At 45.2% G+C, this 20,666-nt stretch overlaps 1 protein-coding gene across 1 annotated transcript in view; it reads left to right on the top strand.

Annotated features, from left to right (window-relative positions):
* LOC135516337 (peroxisome proliferator-activated receptor gamma coactivator 1-alpha-like) overlaps positions 1 to 19,569 on the top strand; it is a 65,901-nt gene extending 46,332 nt beyond the window's left edge. Inside the window, 8 exon segments of the mRNA XM_064940570.1 lie at positions 5,229 to 6,163; positions 6,166 to 6,318; positions 6,321 to 6,469; positions 8,579 to 8,671; positions 9,286 to 9,406; positions 13,409 to 13,530; positions 13,895 to 14,046; positions 16,603 to 19,569. Of these exon segments, the coding sequence (XP_064796642.1) occupies positions 5,229 to 6,163; positions 6,166 to 6,318; positions 6,321 to 6,469; positions 8,579 to 8,671; positions 9,286 to 9,406; positions 13,409 to 13,530; positions 13,895 to 14,046; positions 16,603 to 16,706 (1,829 nt within the window). The 3' untranslated portion in view covers positions 16,707 to 19,569.
* Positions 19,570 to 20,666: the final 1,097 nt, after the last annotated feature.

The raw sequence follows: 20,666 nt of genomic DNA, 5'->3' as shown, positions 1-20,666 counted from the left end.
GTGTAATCAAGTCTCCGTGTAAATGCACCTGCACTGTGATAGTCTCAGAGGTCCGTTAAAAGCGCAGAGAGCATCATGAAGAACAAGGAACACACCAGTCAGGTCCGAGATACTGTTGTGAAGAAGTTTAAAGCCGGATTTGGATACAAAAAGATTTCCCAAGCTTTAAACATCCAAAGGAGCACTGTGCAAGCGATAATATTGAAATGGAAGGAGTATCAGACTACTGCAAATCTACCAAGACCTGGCCGTCCCTCTAAACTTTCAGCTCATACAAGGAGAAGACTGATCAGAGATGCAGCCAAGAGGCCCATGATCACTCTGGATGAACTGCAGAGATCTACAGCTGAGGTGGGAGACTCTGTCCATAGGACAACAATCAGTCGTATATTGCACAAATCTGGCCTTTATGGAAGAGTGGCAAGAAGAAAGCCATTTCTTAAAGATATCCTTAAAAAGTGTTGTTTAAAGTTTGCCACAAGCCACCTGGGAGACACACCAAACATGTGGAAGAAGGTGCTCTGGTCAGATGAAACCAAAATTGAACTTTTTGGCAACAATGCAAAACGTTATGTTTGGCGTAAAAGTAACACAGCTCTTCACCCTGACCACACCATCCCCACTGTCAAACATGGTGGTGGCAGCATCATGGTTTGGGCCTGCTTTTCTTCAGCAGGGACAGGGAAGATGGTTAAAATTGATGGGAAGATGGATGGAGCCAAATACAGGACCATTCTGGAAGAAAACCTGATGGAGTCTGCAAAAGACCTGACACTGGGACGGAGATTTGTCTTCCAACAAGACAATGATCCAAAACATAAAGCAAAATCTACAATGGAATGGTTAAAAAATAAACATATCCAGGTGTTAGAATGGCCAAGTCAAAGTCCAGACCTGAATCCAATCGAGAATCTGTGGAAAGAACTGAAAACTGCTGTTCACAAATGCACTCCATCCAACCTCACTGAGCTCGAGCTGTTTTGCAAGGAGGAATGGGAAAAAATTTCAGTCTCTCGATGTGCAAAACTGATAGAGACATACCCCAAGCGACTTACAGCTGTAATCGCAGCAAAAGGTGGCGCTACAAAGTATTAACTGAATAATTTTGCACGCCCAATTTTTCAGTTTTTGATTTGTTAAAAAAGTTTGAAATATCCAATAAATGTCGTTCCACTTCATGATTGTGTCCCACTTGTTGTTGATTCTTCACAAAAAAATACAGTTTTATATCTTTATGTTTGAAGCCTGAAATGTGGCAAAAGGTCGCAAAGTTCAAGGGGGCTGAATACTTTTGAAAGGCACTGTAGTACAGTTGTAGGTTAGCATTTCAGTTGTAAACTTTTCCCTGACATGGGGGTTGTTCTTGAACTGCAGTGGCATTTGCACTTTAAATGAGAAATAGTTAACACATCCTACATGTTTTTGTTTATATTGAACTGTTTATCAATGATACAACATAATGTTCTTTATACTGCAAGTCTTTGTTTAGGTATTGTTTAATGTACTTTGGGTAAGCAAATTGGCTTTGTCCCAGTAGTAATGTGTAGAGTTGTACTGACATTTTTTGGGGATTTAGAGATATGTATCTATTATTTTGAATGCTAGAAAGTGAAAAAGAAAAAAATACATATATTGTATAGATCAATAAAAACAAAGGCTATTAAAATACCTATTTTTTTGTACGAGGATAATGTCTCTGCCCCTCAGTTTTATGTCATTTGGTGTTACCACCTTGACACCTCTCATTACAAAGATAGTGTTATGATGCAATTCATCTTACTGTTATACATTGCAATGTGTCAATATTATTGCATTTGTCCCTACTCAAATGAATGAAATTAAATGACTAGACATCAACTAACTGAAGCAAGCAGTAAAACCGAAGCAAGCTTTATGGAGCAGCGGGAACTGTGAAGCAACACAAACGTAGGCACGGACACGTGCCTACACACACATGATAACATGCTGTTTATCGTACAGATGGATTTTGTTTTGTAGCTATGTGGTAGTGGAGTAGGGGCTTGAGGGCACACATTTAGTGTGTTGTGAAATCTGTTATGAATGTTTGTAATGTTTTTTAAATTGTATAAGCGCCTTCATTTTGCTGGACCCCAGGATGAGTAGCTGCAGCCTCGGCAGGAACTAATGGGGATCTTTAATAAATACAAATATGGGGCCTCCATTTAAGAAAATCCACAATAACCAAAAATGTCTCATTGGTGTTACCATCGTTGGTGTTACTACTCTTCCTGGTGGTACAATGTTAGCCTACGAAAAAGGGTTTGGAAAGGGTTCTTCGGTTGTCCTCATAGGAGATCCTGTTTTGGTTTCAGGTAGAACCCTTTTGGGGTTCCATGTAAATCATTCTGTGGAAAAGGTTCTTCTGGAACCCAAAATGGTTCTACCTGGAACCAAAAGGGTTCTTCTACCTGGAACCAAAAAGGGTTCTTCAAAGGGTTCTCCTATGAGGACAGCCGAAGAACCATTTTAGTTTCTAGATCTTTCTAGTTTCTAGATCACCTTTTTTTTTCTCAGAGTGTAACGGTATTTAAAGTCATTAAGCTGCCATATTAGTGATTTAGAAGGGGAGGATGTACCCAAATACATTTAAATCAAAATTAAAAAACAAGAAGGTAAACATTTTCATAAATCCCCAAATGCCGCTGCAATTCAAGAATGACACATAGGGCGTAGCGTTGTTTCTACATTATCAGTAGTAGTAGTAGTAGTAGTAGTAGTAGTAGTAGTAGTAGTAGTGGTAGTAGTAGTAGTAGTAGGAAAAGTAATTGTAATTATCTTCTATTCAGAATTTGATACTGCTAACTGTATTTACACGAGGATCATTTTACTATGGCCCTGTCCCACCTCCCCCATAAGGTAAACCTGAGACAACCCCACTACTCAGAGAGAGCCCATGGATTTGACTGGAAGGACTAATCTCCTTTTGCTAATAGATTTACTCTTGTCTTTAATTACAGTATCTCATGACACCGGGGTTGGGTCTATGTGTTGCTATTTGCATGGCTTACCACCGGATCAACGCTTTAAGCCCTGAGTTGGCGTCAGAGTCGTTTGCTCTGAGGTCTCTTCGCAATTTACCGTCCGGAAAGAAACAGATTACAGAAAAAAATAGAGAGCAAAAAAATAACTCTATTCCGCTGTATGATTGGTGTTTGTGTCTGCCGAGCATCCATCCCAAGCCGGTTTGACTGAGAGGCGCATATTTATCTAATTCTGATTTATTTCACCCCGGCACTAATGGCTCCTAGTTTATGACCCTAGTGCGCATTGTTTTGCACAGATGGCGTTTCATTGGCGAAACAGAAGTTCCTCAGGCACCACACCGGCCCTCCCTTTTCATAGCTCATTTCATTGGCGTAATGATAAATATAGCCCTCTTTCTCATCTCTATCTCTCTGAAATACTGCATCAAGTCTCTGTGTCGCTATCGGTGTACCACGTCTGACTGTTAAAGAGGGATGGGGGTTTGCGGTTCGGCTTTACCGTAAAATCCAGATAAGTCTAGATGATAAGATGGTTGGATTAGAGAGCCCAAACTCAGGAAATGGCCCCGCAACGGAATTTTTATGTCTCTCTCTCTCCCTCTCTCCCTCTCTTTTTTTCAGGCTCCAAGCCTCCCCAGTAAATACTCTTACACAGGATTTGATACTAATAGCTGTCATTTGGTGCAATTCACTGCAAGGGAGAGTGATGTGCATTCATAACAATGGCAAAGACAGGGAGCGTAGGTGTTCAAAGTGCCTGAGCTCCACTCCAGAGAAGAAGGCTGTATGTGACTATTGTGTGTGTGTCTGTGTGTGTGTGTGTGTGTGTGTGTGTGTGTGTGTGTGTGTGTGTGTGTGTGTGTGTGTGTGTGTGTGTGTGTGTGTGTGTGTGTGTGTCCGTGTGTCCGTGTGTCCGTGTGTGTCTGTCTGTATGTGTGTCCGTGTGTCCGTGTGTGTCTGTCCGTGTGTGTGTGTGTCTGTCCGTGTGTGCATGCCTATGTATTTATCTAGAGGAGAAAGACGGACAGTGTAAAAAAATAGAGATGTTAGAGACAGAGAGACAGAACAGAGATTAAACCAGAGAACGAGAGATTGAACCAGAGAGACAGAGAACGAGAGATTGAACCAGAGAGACAGAGAATGAGAGATTGAACCAGAGAGACAGAGAACCAGAGATCGAACCAGAGAGACGGAGAATGAGAGATCGAACCGGAGAGACAGAGAACGAGAGATTGAACCGGAGAGACAGAGAACGAGAGATTGAACCGGAAAGACAGAGAAGGAGAGATTGAACCAGAGAGACAGAGAAGGAGAGGTTGAACCGGAGTGGGAGACAGAACGGGAAAAATGAGGGAAGAGACGAGAGGGAGACAGAAGGAAAGGGACTGCCTACCTAGCGCTGGTTGTTTGCGTGATAGTTAACAATGCTATAAAGCAGGCCCATCTCAGGACTTCCCATATAACTGCCATCTGTCGGCTCGTAAACTTGTCAGGAGGGGTCGGGTTCGGCACGAGCCACAGAGGCAAGCAGGATCTGAGAAAAATGACAACCCATTCCCCCGGCAGACACTGAGCCTCCATTACCAGTCAGACATCTCCCCCGCACCAAGCCACCACTATCATATGACAGCACAGTGGCACGCTATAGCAACATGCAGTGCCGAAAACTGACACATCTCGCTGCCTGACATATCTCGCCACCTTGACTTGCAGTAGAGAGCAGAAGCCCAAAACATAGGACACTTGTGATAGATTTTCAAAACTGAGCCAAAAGGCCTTTGCTTTTATTGAAATCGCTTGGCCATCGTCCAACACGTCGGCTAGATTCGACGGTTACATGTTCGAAGGACGCTCCTCTTCGAGGAGGATGTTTGTCTGCTGCCAATGTTTTTCTTTTCTTCCTGAATGAGGGATTGTCCAAGGTCAGGGAGGGATGGCGGTGGTAGCCGAGCCGTGTAGCGGCTCCACCATATTAAATTACACAGAGCATTGCATTAATCTGTCAAGATTGCAATAAAATACGGATCAGGATTAGGACCAGGGATGAAAGTGAATATTTTAATCAACCCCTGTGTGTGTCTACTGTCTTTAAACAGGTTGTAGGGAGTGCAAGGAGAGGGTGGAAGGTGGGGAGGAAGAATGCATTATATTTCCATTCTCTTTTATCGACCCTCTCTCTCTCTCTCGCTCTCTCCCCCTCTCTCCCTACCTCTCTCTCTCCAGGTTTGACACCACCTACCACGCCCCCCCACAAAGTCAGTCAAGAGAACCCTTTCAAAGCATCGATCAAAACCAAGTTGTCTTCATGCTCCCCATCTGCCCTGGTGTGCAAGAGGGCTCGGCTGAGCGAGGCGAAACCCTGCAGGCCCCTCGCCCCAACCTCGGCCCCTGGCAGGAAGGGCCCAGAGCAGACTGAGCTGTACGCCCAGCTAAGCAAAGCGTCCACTGCCCTCCCCACCTCTGTGGTTGCTGCGACGACAGGGGGCTGCAAGGAGGAGCGCTGCTGCGGCAACAACAAGCGGAGTGTCCAGCCTCGCTGCTACGGTGACCACGACTATTGTCAGTCCACGGCGACCAGCACAAAACAGGACCCTGCTGCCGGCGCTAACACTAATGCGGCTACCGTTACCATGACGACTACTACGACAACCCCTCTGAAGCCCAATCCGGCTGTGGCGGAGGACAGGCATGTGGAATGTAAGGACTCAGCCATGCCACCCTCCTCCTCATTTTCTTCCTCCTCTTCATCCTCTACATCTCCTCCTCCATCTTCATCCTCTTTGGCCAAGCAGCTGCAGCAGCAGCAGAGCTCTTCCCCTGTGGGTAAGGATGCTCGGGGGCAGGACCGGACCCCCATCACCCAGGACAAACCACACCCACCACAGACCCCAGAAGGGGACCAGCACTCTGCCAACAGGAAGCAGCCCCTGCGAGACCAGGATATCCGGGCGGAGCTCAACAAGCACTTTGGCCGCCCCCAACAAGCCATCTATAGCCAGGGTGAGAAGGGGGAGGAGGGGGTGGTGGAGGAGGGAAGACGGGGAGGAGGGGAGATGGCCGGAGCCCTGCAGACCCCCAAGGAGAGCCCTGCTGGGTACGAGAACTACCCCAAGCTCCCTAGTTCTGGGTCTGGTTCTACTGGGTACCTGCACCCGGGCCTCTCCCATTCCACGAGGAGCTGGAGGGTCAAGGCGTCGAGGGGCACTTCCTCTACCCCTGGGAGGGCATCCCTTTGGACCTGCTTTTCGAGTCCTGCTCGCCGTCCTGCTCGCTGTCCAGCTGCTCCCCCTCACGGGGCTCCGTCTCACCCCCTCCTCCCTCCTCCTCTCCCCCAGACACTTCCACTGGCCCTACTCGGGCTCCCCCTCCTCCCGCTCTCACTCCCGGTCCCGGTCCCGCAGTTCCTCCTCCCACCACCGGAGGCGATCCCTCTCCAGCTCGCCTGACGGACGCCCCTCCTCCAGGTGAGTAAACCCTCTACTCACTGTGGCCAGTTTCCCATGTCCGTACTACCACACCACTTAGACATCATGCCCAAAATATCTACTGCTTAGCTTCATTCTAAGTAGCCTGCCAGTGTGGATATAGGAATACAGCCAACTAGCAAGGTCCCTCCTGGTGGGAGACGTTTCCCTTCTGTTGTTTGAACGTTGCCTAAGCGTTATGGGCGGCTCTGACGGTGCTCCCGGCAGGAGGTGGACAGCTCAGTCGTGTAAACAGTTCTCCTCAGCTGTCAGAGATGGTGTCAGGAGAGGATGGGCCCTGCGGTATGAGGCTCTCCACTCTCCCCGGAATGGGGCCTCTAGCTGCTTCTGCTTCTGCATCCCCAACCACAGAGAAGATTTGTTATGTTCCTGGTGAAAGAGGCTTTAACAACAGGAGAGAGTGTGACGGGGCCAGGGAGAATCCTTCCCGGCTGGACGACTAGACGGTGGATTGTGTTAGGCTGGTGAAGTGAGGCTAGCCAAGCTCAACCGTCTCAGTGCGTAACTACAGAGCAGAGGCCATATGTCTCACACTTCTCAGGGTCGGAGTGCTGATCTAGGATCAGGCCCCTCCTGTACATGTAATCTTATTCATTAGGATCTAACTGAGGAAACTGATCCTAGATCAGTACTCATACTCTGAGAAGCTTGTACATGCAGACCCAGGGTTCCACTAGCAGATACCAGACGAGGAGGTTTGGTGTGTTAGTCAAACTGTGAGATCAAAACTGTATATCAGAGAAGGCGGCAACTAGGAAAATGAGCGGCGCCTGAGGTGTTGTGCTTTGGTTGCTTCAACGTTGTCAAAGCCTCCTTTCCCCTGGCAATGACTGTTATTGGAGCGTTTTGTCACTCTCATTCCCACCTCCGTTTTCCCGGGATCTACTATTTGATGTGGCGCGTGTTGTTTTAGGCAGCAGCTGTTGTTTCATTGAGCGCCAGGCGAGACCCCTTCTTTGTCCCCAGAGATGAAAGCCAAATCTAGGGAGTTTAGTTCTTTATCCCCTCCTCTGAAAACAATGTGCATCATCACAGCAGCCCAGGAAAAACTACATTTCCCATGGTTCCCTTTGATCAGAGCAAAGGGAACGGATATACAGTAGGTGTACTTTCAGCAGTGTTGCATTGAGTGCCTTGCAAACTGGATAGACTATTCATTCACTTCCCTCACGCTCATAAGTGAATTGGTTTGCTGGGTTACTGAAAGGTCAGTCTCAATGGAGGTGAGCTTTGCCTTCTGTTTTGCAGTATAACCTTGATAAATCATCCAGGCTGAGAACTATCGCCAACGTTATGATACAGTACACAGAGACGGTCACTAGGTTGCTAAAGATGCCCAGGTTAGAGGTTGAAAGAAGAACAGCGGGGAAAAAGTAACCTCGTAAAAGGTCAGGGATACCTGAGTATCTCAAGAACTCTGTGAAAAATGTTCAACAAAATGTCCTCAAGTCTCTCTACTCCCCCTCTCTCTTTTCAAACTCTCCACTTCCTTAGCTCTGTGGACGTTGGACCATAGCCTAACTTCTCTCCTTCTATTATTCAAGTCTCCCATCTTCAGCATCAGTTCAATAATAAAGCAATGGGAGCTAAAGAGCCTGTACTCTGTCGGGATACTAACTTTAGCGTTTGGCCGCAGGGCCTAAGGAACTTCCACTCATTTAACATAGATACGTGGTGCTTGTACAGTACATACTGGCCCTGGTAGGAGGAAAGGTGAGAACATTTATCCCAGCTGCACTGTGGAGGGGAACAGTGAAGGAAGTGAAATTCGGTCAAACTTGGGAAAAGCGTTCTGAAAATATTGCTGAATATATTAGGACTTTGTGGTTTTTTTAAATGGTCAGATTTGACAGTGTGGCTCTGTCATCTTGTAAGGAAAGGATATGAATGAGGAATGCCTAAGTATGTCTAGACAATTTTATCGGATTCACAGATACCCATCTCAGATATGATTTAATTTATTGAAATAATGCTCGCAGTCGATAAGACTGAATTACGCAGAATGCACAGTTACATTTAGACAATACTTTATTATTAGACTCCAGATGATTGACATCTTGATGATTAATATGTATTCTGATTTTGCAGGTCTCGCTACAACATGGACTCCAGCACTTTGCGGTCCAGGACCCACAAAAGCCCTCACTCACAGTCCAGATCCCCCCTCAGTCGCAGGCCACGGTAAGGGTTCAACACATCCCTTACACTAAACCAGGAGTAAACAGCTCGGGTCCCTCATGATCCAGTTCCTTCAATTGAAGTTAGTTTTCATCCTTGCCTTGTAACCAAAAATATGTATTGACTGAAAACCATCAGGATTGTGGAACACGGTGTTGAATATTGGCACTCCTTCCTTAGCCATTGATTAGCCCGATGACACCAGACAAGCCCAAAGTCCTATTTTCCCATCTCTCCAATGCATGGCCACATCTGACGAAAGTTGCACTTTTTCTCCCCGGATGAAGCTCTAACTAAGCTGAAAGTAATGATGTGGAGTAGTGCTGACAGTGGCAGCTGTCCAGCTCTCTACTGTGCATCTCACCCGCTCTCTCCCGTGGGCCTCTCCTGCAGGATCCATAACCTTTACGACCAGGGGGAGGCATCTTCTTATTAATGCCTTTGTTTGTTTCCCCACCCCTCTGGGGAGGGGGGAAATTAAGCCCAACTCCTTGGTGGGGTTTCGGCCGATACGCTTTATAAGTGCGGACGTGAAAATGAAGGGCAGATGTTGGAAGGACAGTGAAAGGGAGGTGGAGGACAGTGAAAGTGATGGGTTTGGTTTGGTCCCTCCGCAGGTACGACAGCTACGAGGAATACCAGCACGAGTGTCTGAAGCGGGAGGAGTATCGCCAGGACTACCAGAAGAGGGAGTTTGAGAGGGCTGAGCAGAGGGAGAGGCAAAGGGAAAAAGCAATAGTGAGTTCCCCTGTCATTTTGTCTTATATTCGGAGTATAATATTGAGTTACACCTCAGAACGGCCTCAACTCGTCGGGGCGTGGACTCTACAAGGTGTCAAAAGTGTTCCACAGGGATGGTGGCGCATGTTGACTGCAATGCTTCAATGCAACATTGTGGCAAGTTGGCTGGATGTCCTTTGGGTGGTGGACCATTCTTGATACAAACGGGAAACTGTTGAGTGAGACAAACCCAGCAGCCTGGCACCTACTAGCATACCCCATTCAAACGCACTTACATACACAATCCATGTCTCAGTTGTCTCAAGGGGTAAAAATACTTCTTAAACCCGTCTCCTCCCCTTCATCTACACTGATTTTGAATTGGATTTAACAAGTGACATCAATAAGGAATCATAGCTTTCACCTGGTCAGTCTTTGTCACAGAAAGAGTAGGTAGCCTTCGTGTTTTGTATACTCAGTGAATCTCTCTCTCTCTCTGCCCATCTCTCAACCCCCCCTTCTCTCTCTCTCTCTGTCTTTCTCTCGTCCTTCTAATGGCAGCCTGGTATTAATATAGCCCGGCTGTGCCCATCGCTGTCTCACACACCCTCTGCACTACCTAGACAGGGCAGACAGTTGAGGGCTCATTGCCGTGCCTGCTGCCTACTGTTCCTCTGTAATGAATGAATAGATGCAAAGTGAGTCACTGAATCATTCAGGGCTCCACGCGTTTCCTCTTTATCTCAGGGTTGTGTATTTTTAAAAGTCTCCAGCGTCTGGGAACGGTGTCGGATCTTATTAATCACACCACAGGGGCAGATGTTAGAAACAGGAAGAGAGGGAGAGAGGGAACAAGGCTAAAAAAAGGAAATTCACTGCCATGGAAATGTACACTGTTTAAATAAGGAATCTTTCCAGTGATCTAGTTCAAATTCAATGAAAATGGGATGAATATCAATTCTCCGTTCTCTACCTGTCTCTGTGGTGAGATTGCACACATTTTAAACACGCTAACACAGGATGATAAATGTGCACGTCTAATAATGCACACACGCTATCTCTGGCCTGCATACATTTTAGGTGAGACAATTACAGGCAGCAAAGCCAAGCTGTCAGTAGAGGTTTGGGAGGCCAGATGATGCGAGGGCAACACACACAGACACACACACACACACACACACACACACACACACACACACACACACACAGACACAGACACAGACACGCACACAGACACGCACACACACACACACACACACACACACACACACACACACACACACACACACACACACACACACACACACACACACACACACACACACACACACACAGACACACACACACACACAGACACACACACACACACACGCACAAACGGCCAGCCTCGGGGTGCCGTCTCGGAAAGACGGCGTATTTTTCAATTGTCAGCATCTAAATCCCTAATTCAGCAAACACTTTGTCTCATACTGTATGTGAAGGGAGGAGAAGAAAAAATAATAATACTGAATATTACGGTTCATTTGTATTTTTCTGAGGATTGGAGCGCATGTCTTACCATTTAGAATGTATCCCAAAAGGCACCCTATTCCCCATATAAACTCAGCAAAAAAAGAAATGTCCTCTCACTGTCAACTGCATTTATTTTCAGTAAACTTAACATGTGTAAATATTTGTATGAACGTAACAAGATTCAACAACTGAGACATAAACTGAACAAGTTCCACAGACATGTGACTAACAGAAATTGAATAATGTGTCCCTGAACAAAGGGGGTGGTCAAAATCAAAAGTAACAGTCGGTATCTGGTGTGGCCACCAGCTGCATTAAGTACAGCAGTTCATCTCCTCCTCGTGGACTGCACCAGATTTGCCAGTTCGTGCTGTGAGATGTTACCCCACTCTTCCACCAAGGCACCTGCAAGTTCCCGGACATTTCTGGGGGGAATGGCCCTAGCCCTCACCCTCCGATCCAACGTGCTCAATGGGATTGAGATCCGGGCTCTTCGCTGGCCATGGCAGAACACTGACATTCCTGTCTTACAGGAAATCACACACATAACGAACGGTATTGCTGGTAGCATTGTCATGCTGGAGGGTAATGTCAGGATGAGCCTGCAGGAAGGGTACCACATGAGGGAGGAGGATGTCTTCCCTGTAACACATAGCGTTGAGATTTCCTGCAAGGACACCAAGCTCAGTCCGATGATGCTGTGACACACCGCCTCAGACCATGACGGACCCTCCACCTCCAAATTAATCCCACTCCAGAGTACAGGCCTCTGTGTAACACTCATTCCTTCGACAATAAACGCGAATCCGACCATCACCCTTGGGGAGACAGAACCTCGACCCGTCAGTGAAGAGCACTTTTTGCCAGTCCTTTCTGGTCCAGCAACGGTGGGTTTGTGCCCATAAGCGACGTTGTTGCCGGTGATGTCTGGTGAGGACCTGCCTTACAACAGGCCTACAAGCCCTCAGTCCAGCCTCTCTCAGCCTATTGCAGACATTCTGAGCACCGATGGAGGGATTGTGCGTTCCTGGTATAACTCGGGCAGTTATTGTTGCCATCCTGTACCTGTCCCGCAGGTGTAATGTTCGGATGTACCTATCCTGTTCAGGTGTTGTTTTTTTTGCTGAGTTTAGTGCACTACTTTTGTCCAGGGCCCATAAAGCTCTGCTCAAAAGTAGTGCACTATGTAGGGAGTAGGGTGCTATTTGGAACAGAACCTTAGTCTCGGTTCTTTGCGGAGGTGAACTTTGAGTTTCACTACCAGGCGACTGATTTACATGTATCAGTTACCAGTGGCCCCAGGGTAGCATTCAACATTTGAATGGATCTCTATAGACTCGCCCCAGTAATGGCAAGTAAATGAGTGAATAAATAATTCCAGTGATACAACAGCCTAGAGGCTTGTTCTGCATTATATGATTAGCAGATGCAATTAAATTGCTCCCAAAACCATAATTGCAGCCTCGTGCGGTAGGTCTAAATTATGCCGTGTCCTTTGTGACCTTTGTAATGTCTTCTTTCTTAGTGGTTTTTCTCCTCCACGTGTTCTTAAATGGTGTTTTCTCCTTAGTAATGGTGTTTTCCCCCCCACGGCCTGTTCTTAGTAATGGTGTTTTCTCCCCCCACGGCCTGTTCTTAGTAATGGTGTTTTCTCCCCCCCCTTAGTAATGGTGTTTTCTCCCCACGGCCTGTTCTTAGTAATGGTGTTTTCTCCCCACGGCCTGTTCTTAGTAATGGTGTTTTCTCCCCCACGGCCTGTTCTTAGTAATGGTGTTTTCTCCCCACGGCCTGTTCTTAATGGTGTTTACTCCCCCATGTTCTTAGTAATGGTGTTTTCTCCCCCACGGCCTGTTCTTAGTAATGGTGTTTTCTCCCCCACGGCCTGTTCTTAGTAATGGTGTTTTCTCCCCCACGGCCTGTTCTTAGTAATGGTGTTTTCTCCCCCACGGCCTGTTCTTAGTAATGGTGTTTCGTACAGGTTTCTTTAATGGTGTTTGTGTAACGGCAGCTTATTGTCTGATATTCAGAGCCAAGCGAGAGGTCTAATTCTCTAGTGCAACAGTTACCCATAATTGAAGGACACTTAAAAATGCATTTGTCCTCTTTTGACTACAGATACTGGCTTCTTAAGTTGTGTAATACCAAACAACTCATTGGCTCATTTTAGGTTCTCAGACCACAAAACGAAAGTGGAAGAGCAAACCTCTGATAGTCTTAATGTGTACGCTTCTATAAAGGCTCGGGGGGGAAAAAGAAAAAAGACAAGGGACCATAATGAATCTGTCCTATCAGATAAGAGGAGGTATTTAGCACAGCCTGACCAATCAACGGGGGAAAAAAACAAGAGCGATGTGACAAAAGGGTGGCCTCGAGTCAGCGCGGGCCATCAGGAGTTCCGAGTAGTTCATTACGGCCACCGAGTGGGCCTGAAGGGGAGGGAAAAGCAGAAAGGAGAGGAATATACTCCTCCTTTAATCTCTCTCCCTCTCTTTCTCCGTTAATGAGCAGGAGGAGAGACGGGTGGTGTACGTGGGGAGACTGAGGTCCGACAGCACGCGGACCGAGCTGAAGCGGCGCTTTGAAGTCTTCGGCGAGATCGAAGAGTGTGCCGTGAACCTGAGAGATGATGGGTAAGGCCCCGGGACTGGGCTCGCATGTGTGTGTTTGTGTGTTGGGTTTATGGGGGGGGGGGGGTAATAGGATTCATTGTAGTACATCGTTCCCTTCATTTCTACCCTCTGGGTTAGGTGGAACACAGAAAACTTTGGGCTTTGCATCGACTTCTATGTCAAAGTCAGGAGTAGACGCAGGGCAGGAGAGCGCTTCTTTGCATTCCAGTCGTGTCTGTTATCCTATCTATCCCTAGCCTATAAAAAGCCCCAAAGATACACTTTTATTGATTTCTCTTTTGCATATAAATAGTCTGGATGTCCGCTACCAGAAGAGAACCTGACGTTGTTGGTTTGACTTTTCATTTTCTGTTCTTGACCGCAGGGACAATTTTGGCTTCATCACCTACCGCTACACTTGTGACGCCGTCGCTGCCCTTGAAAACGGACACACCTTGCGCCGGTCAAACGAGCCCCAGTTCGAGCTGTGCTTCGGTGGACAAAAGCAGTTCTGCAAATCGAATTATACAGACTTGGGTAAGTGCTGCTTTGTTGTTGCTTGGGAGAACCCTGGAGCTTCTGCTAATACACGCAGACTGTCAAAGGGAGTGAAGGATGGAGGGGAGGGTCAGGAAGCCGGGAAGCAAAAAGGCTCGAATGATGCCTTTCAAAACCAAAAAGCATATTTTTACTCTTATCACCCTGCCTCAAGAGTTAGAGTCTACCTTCCAGTCATCACGGGCAAAAACAGTTCAGGGGTCAATCTGTGTACAATTCCTCTTTAACCAGCACCCATATAGGAGTATATCTCGAGGAATGGAGAGGCATTGTTCCATTCCATTGTTCACAGCCTATATCTTTGTACTGGAATTGGGAAGAAAGAGAACGATGCCCTTTAAAAGCTAGTCCGCGGTTTGTTTTGATACCCTATATACAGGCATGTATATTTTATGCTCTGGAGGGTAAAGAGAAGTAGGTAGATGGAAGGAGAGAGGGAGGGAGGGATGAAGGGAAGAGGGGTGCAAGGTTAAATCCCCTCAGCCCCTCCCTCCTGGGTGAGCCTCCGTCTGTTGCCAGCTGTTGTGGTGTTCAACAGAGGCAAGACCTCGCTGTGTTACCTAGCAGCGTGTCATCCACGGAGGGAGGGAGGGAGGGAGGGAGGGAGGGAGGGAGGGAGGGAGGGAGGGAGGGAGGGAGGGAGGGAGGGAGGGAGGGAGGGAGGGAGGGAACGAGCCTGACAGCAGAGGCCTGATTGACTAATAATCAGCACTCTCTTCCTCATGCTTTTGGACACAGACGCTGACACAGGGTCGGCTCCTCATGGCGGCAGCCCTACAAAGTGCCGGCGACTTAAAAGCACGGGTAGAGCTAGTCGATTAATCCGAGGAAAAGGTACACAACGTGCGAGTGCATGCATAGAAAAAAGAAAGCGTATATACGCCCGAAAGACTGCACTCATTGTTCAGAAGGACACGGCTATAGTGCCGGATGACGCATTTGATAAATAATGCAAGGCACTGAGACAAATCTTCTCCCTACGTAGACGGCTGTTGAAAACCAGAACAGAAAGTGGGGTCTCCATCCCTCCCTTTTCTCTCCATCCCATCCTCTCTTTACTATAGCCCCACTATCATTAACAGACGGTAGACACTGGGAGCGATGTTTAAATAGCACTATAGCTGGAGTCAGTCAGTCCATCAAGATGGATGCTCGTCTGTGTGTCATTTGGTCCATTTGATGATGGCGGTTAAGATGCCAAGTGGGGCTTGTATTGTTGCTCCTATTTTCCACTCGACATTCGTTCCACGTCAAAGCGTAGGGTGGGGAATGTTTAATGCAGGGTGAACTGGGAGGTCAGTAGGTCACAGCAGAGGAAAGAAAATGGAATGTTCTTCCAAGGAACAAAGACGTTAATGTTTATTTCTGAGGCTCGGGCCTGAAACCAGTGGCATTCATGGAGTAGACGTTTGTGAAGTGTACAGCGACGATGCGTTAATCCCAGGCCCTTGAGGAAAGACATTGACGACTGACACTACTAATCAGTTTCGGGATGAAAAGAAAGACCTTCATTCTGCTTCATTCTCTTTTTTTAGAGAGAAAGACCAGTTTATCCCAAACTGCCCATGACGGGGATAGGATGAAAGAAAGGGAGAGGAAAATAGTTCCTGTTCAAAGCGAGGGAACTTAAATAATGTCATGCAGTAGCGGCCTCAGTTCCTCCTCTCAATCTTGCCTGGCTTTCTTGTCTCGTCTCGGTTTTTTTTGGACTGTCCATTAGTTCTAAGTAGTGCACATGGGTATTTGTCATCCCTCAAGGTGCGCGGCGTACCCCTTGGCCATAGCATTAGATCACGACTGGCATCTCCTGCATGCCATGGTCATTCCCATTTCTCAAGCTCTCAAAGCGTGCTGCCGCCCGTGTGGGGGCCCCATTTCTCAAGCTCTCAAAGCGTGCTGCCGCCCGTGTGGGGGCCCCATTTGTGAAGCTGTCTGCCACGAGAGATAAGACACATTTATTATCGCGCCGACCAATCGAAATATATGCCCCCTGCCGCTCGCTCAGTTTTGACGATTTTGTCGCTCAGTATCAGAAAAGCTTTATTTTCCACCCTGAGCCTTTGAATGATGTAAAGATGAATGGTGTCTAAACATCTAATTTGTGGGGAGATATGAAACATTGGAGGGGGGGGGGGTACAGATAGCTTTCAGACTTATTGAAAAGCAACCGATTCAGATGAGTCCTTTCACATAGATGCAGATAGTCATACAGATTTGCAGTTGTTTATAGGATTATGTCAGATGGTTTGAACGTCCTTTGAAATGGATGTATTCAGAATATAACTAATTCACGATGACTTAAGTTGTCAAACATTTAGGGTCAGTTCTGGACAAAGATTAATCTTATTGCTGGACTGAAAGGTATTTCAGTGGAGATTCTTGCCATGCTTTTTAGTCTAGGACTATGCTTTATGTGTCCAGGAAACTGCCCCTCAATACGCAAAACAAAACAAAGGTGAGAGGTGATTTTGTGACAAGAATTGGAGACCACTTAGACTGCTTAACCCTGACGTCAATATCCATCTCTCGTTTCAGACTCCCATTCTGACGACTTTGATCCAGCCTCCACTAAAAGCAAGTACGACTCCATGGATTTCGACAGCTTGCTGAAAGAGGCCCAGTGCAGCCTGAGAAGGTAACAGTTGCCCTGTCACCTGCTGTCTACAAAGAGGGACGTCTTGATACCTCACTAATGTTTCTGTCCGTCGACTACGAAACTTCCAGAAGTTTTACACTCTATGTAAGAGAGTATATAAAGATGAATCTCTATATATAGACCTATATATATATATATATATATATATAAAGTATATTAACAACAATGTTTACATGAACATAGCTTCTGAAGAAGCTGGGAAGAGACAGTACCGGGAGAGCCAGTGAATCCTCATAGCCTGTGTACAGATGTGTGTGCTGTACTGTTGTACAACGGTCAGTGAAAGACAAAGACGTTGAGGAGATTTTTCTCTCCAAGCACTACAAACACCCAACAAATGCTTTGAGTGGTGAAAATGTGCAGGTTGTTCAGGCTTTTTCTTTTCTTTTTTTTTGTGCCTGATTTTCTTTTCTTTTTTAAAAATCTGGTGTTTGGATGTGGTGTTACACTATTAACGAGAGATAACAATGCTGTCTACATTTTCGGACAAAAAAGTAGCCCTGTATTTACAGATATGATCAAAATATGTTGTATTTTTTTGTGTACATATCAGACAAAGTTCTTTATTTGTTACAGCTATGCACTGTAAAATGCAGCCTTTTGATGAAGAAATTTTCTTAATTAAGAATGTCGATCTGTAGTTATTACAATGATGTAAAACATATTGTACACCTACATGAAGTTTAGAAGACATGACATGATTGTAAAAATGTGTTGGAGGCTCATTTCGAGGGAGCATGTCAACAAATCTTCTTTTTTGACGTTTATTTTGTTGGGATAAAAAGTTAACCATTTATAGTTTTTTCTCAGTGTTTTTCCTTAGACAACTAGTCTAAAATGCATTTCTAACGTGTTTTTTCATGATTGTAAAAAAACAAACCCCATTATTTTTATGAATTATTTCTGAAACAATCAGTATGTATCAACTCATTTTGATTTCAATGATTTCTATGGTTCTTGTTTTGATAATTTTACCCTCTTTGAGGAAAGACTACTACTATGTTTAATCTGTTCAAACAGGATAAACCATGCATATTTATCTATTTATTTTAATATTTGAATCAAAAATATTTATGGTTCCCATGTCACATGGTGTACCTCACACATTTTAGCTATTTATATTGTTATTAGATTTTTGTTATTTAATTTACAATCAGTGGTAAGATGAACAATAAATAACAGTTTTGTGGGAATATTTCTTTCTATGCCTTTCAGAAACAATCAACATATTCTTAATAATCTTCTCGAACATTGGATGAGATATGCTGCTCATTGTCCAAGTGATTTCTGTCATCACAACAGTGGTTTGCAGCCATGACAAAATGTCTACCACGTTATTTTCCTTTATACACGTAGAACATGAAGCAATAAAATGATTTTGCAGGTATTTTGTTGTACCACACTGTAAAAATCTGATTTGTTGCTCCACACACGCTTGATTATGTGAATGCCAAACAAAAGTTTACAATTTTCTTTCCAGAATTTTTTTTAAATCTTGTATTTGATGTTCAAAATATATATATACATGCTGATAATATTTACATTATTCACAGTAATTACAAAAACAATTAATAATAATATAAATGAAAGAAAAAGTATTTAAAAAAGCAATAAATTATTTTTCAAAGTTGTACTTTAGCTTATATTGTTGTGTGGTTTTAGATCCGACCCATTACCCAATCGCTGGCTACATACTGGGATTCCATTCCATTCTTAGCACGGTCACATGACTCTTATCACCCAACAGAGAACACTTACAGTATGTTCTAGTCAGTCAACACACATATTTGCACATTTAGTGTGAGTTTGGGTCTGTGTGTTTCTGTAGAAACCTTGTGGCAACTGTACAAATGTAAACGAATGCAACAGAAAACACAGTGTTAAAACTGTAGTGTTCAGCAACAAGCATCCTAGCATTTGTCTGTGTAGCGCATGTCTATTCAATGACAGCCGATAAAGCACAAACTACTTAGGCTATCAGGCTCTCCTGTCTGAATGGCAGTACTTGAATGACATCCTATAAGCCTAGAGAAACTACTCAATACTGCATGCTACTGCACCATTTTCCATTAGCCGATGCTGCCACACAGTCCAGATATCACAGCACCTTCGACGTGACATTAAAGGTAACCTTGTGCTTTCTGGTTGAATTAATATCCTGTTTAATAGTGAGAGCCAAGTAACGAGAAAAAACTGGCTCCGTCACGAGACGTAGGACGTTTTTTGCATGAAAGCTTCACTGATCACAGGCCACCTTTCATTAAGATTGACTGTGTAGATGAAAACGAGCTAATTCTCCTGATGCAAAGAGGCAAAAATCAGTGGGGGAAATACTTCCCCCTTCACCTGTATTTCAACATCTTTTTTTTATTTTCTGTACAGCTCATGGGTAATGGCGTCGCGTCCCATTTGATAGATGTGGCTTTAATCATTGTAATAAAATAAAAAATTCGCTTTGTAAATCGCCTAGAGTAGCAATATATTATAACACCTTATGGTTCTCAAAATGTCACCTGTGGCAGACTCTTTAATAATGTGAACTACTGAGGAATTCGCCACTGCTTAAACGTTTGTTGGGTGATCATGTTTCTTTTGGAAGGACAATAATGTTTGCGAGTGTGAGCGTGTGTGTCTGTTTATAGGCAGATAGTGTATGTGTGTGTGTTGGGGGGGGGTTGCTTTGGGTTGTTACCTGTTTGTGTCCTATCCACGTTGCCTTCTGCCAAGTCCTTATCGATGCCTTTTGTGGTTCCTATTGTATGACTTTCTTGTGAATTTTATTTTTATGTGCAATTCTCATCAGCCTCAACATGTCAATAAAGGGAAATGTGTTTGAAAGAAACTCACTGGGAACTGTCCTGTCAGCTAACTTTCTTCTTTACCTTCATCCCTCCTGCTTCCTCTCTCATTGTCATGGTGAGAGTGTGTACTTCCCTTAGTCAGGCATCATTGTGACCAATTTAATTTGGGTATGACTGTAATGGCGTTTCCTTGAAGTCTACCCTCTATGCTATAACTTAATATATGAACATACCTGTTTTACTGTGTGCAATGTTAGACATGAGACCACACATATATATATATATATGCGCATTAGGTTTCTCTAGCATCATGAACTGAAAGTCTACTCGTGTAACATTTCAATGCCTTCAAGTGTTGGATCCTTCTCCCTCAGCTACCACTCTCCACCACTAAGAAATTAATTAGACCCCAGCTTTCCCCTCTTTGATATTCCTATCACCTGAGCGATGCTATATATTCTCCTAGTTATCTATGTCTACAACTTTAGCCCAGCGCACCATGACTCTGCAAGTTAATTAAAAAAGTTGAGAGGACAAATTCATTAAAGTCACAAAATGGCCGACGGAGTACTGGCAAGCTGATGATTGCTTCGTTGATATGCGACGGGCTGCTCATTATGACTGTATCGCTCGCAGGTTGGCCTCGTGGCTGGGCCTCTCACTGCGAGCCCCCTAACCTTTTTTTCCTGCCGGTTTGAAGGGAAATGTGGGAGGATTGTGCATTAAACTTTAAGGCTGGGGGTCTGATTGTGTTTTTTATTAAGGGCTGCCGTTTAGCCCCAGAGAAAAAGTTGTGGCCAGCTTTCATTTCAGCTCGGCTGCAGCACTCCAGCTGGAGGTCTCTCTGCTTGCCCTTTCCACAGAATGAAATAGTCCCGGGGAATCTCAATCCAGATAGGTTCTTATCTTACTGGTTAATAATAAAAAACACATAACAGATCATGTCGGGCATCCTATCGTGATGGGAAAAGGGGGGAGGGGAAAAGCAAGGGAACAGTAAGTGGAAGCCTTGCAGATAATGGGGTTTGATCAGCTTCGGTTCTCTCCAGGACAAACAGGAGATGCTGTTTAGAGTTGCGGGGAGGCCATTGTCCTTCCTCCACTTCATTGAGTAGCACTGATATTAGGGTTGGCACTGTCGT

This window comes from Oncorhynchus masou, chromosome 27, assembly GCF_036934945.1.
Source record: "Oncorhynchus masou masou isolate Uvic2021 chromosome 27, UVic_Omas_1.1, whole genome shotgun sequence".
Lineage (NCBI taxonomy): Eukaryota > Metazoa > Chordata > Actinopteri > Salmoniformes > Salmonidae > Oncorhynchus > Oncorhynchus masou.
The sequence above is the reverse complement of the archived record's forward strand: the minus strand, read 5'-3'. Positions and strand labels throughout refer to the sequence as shown.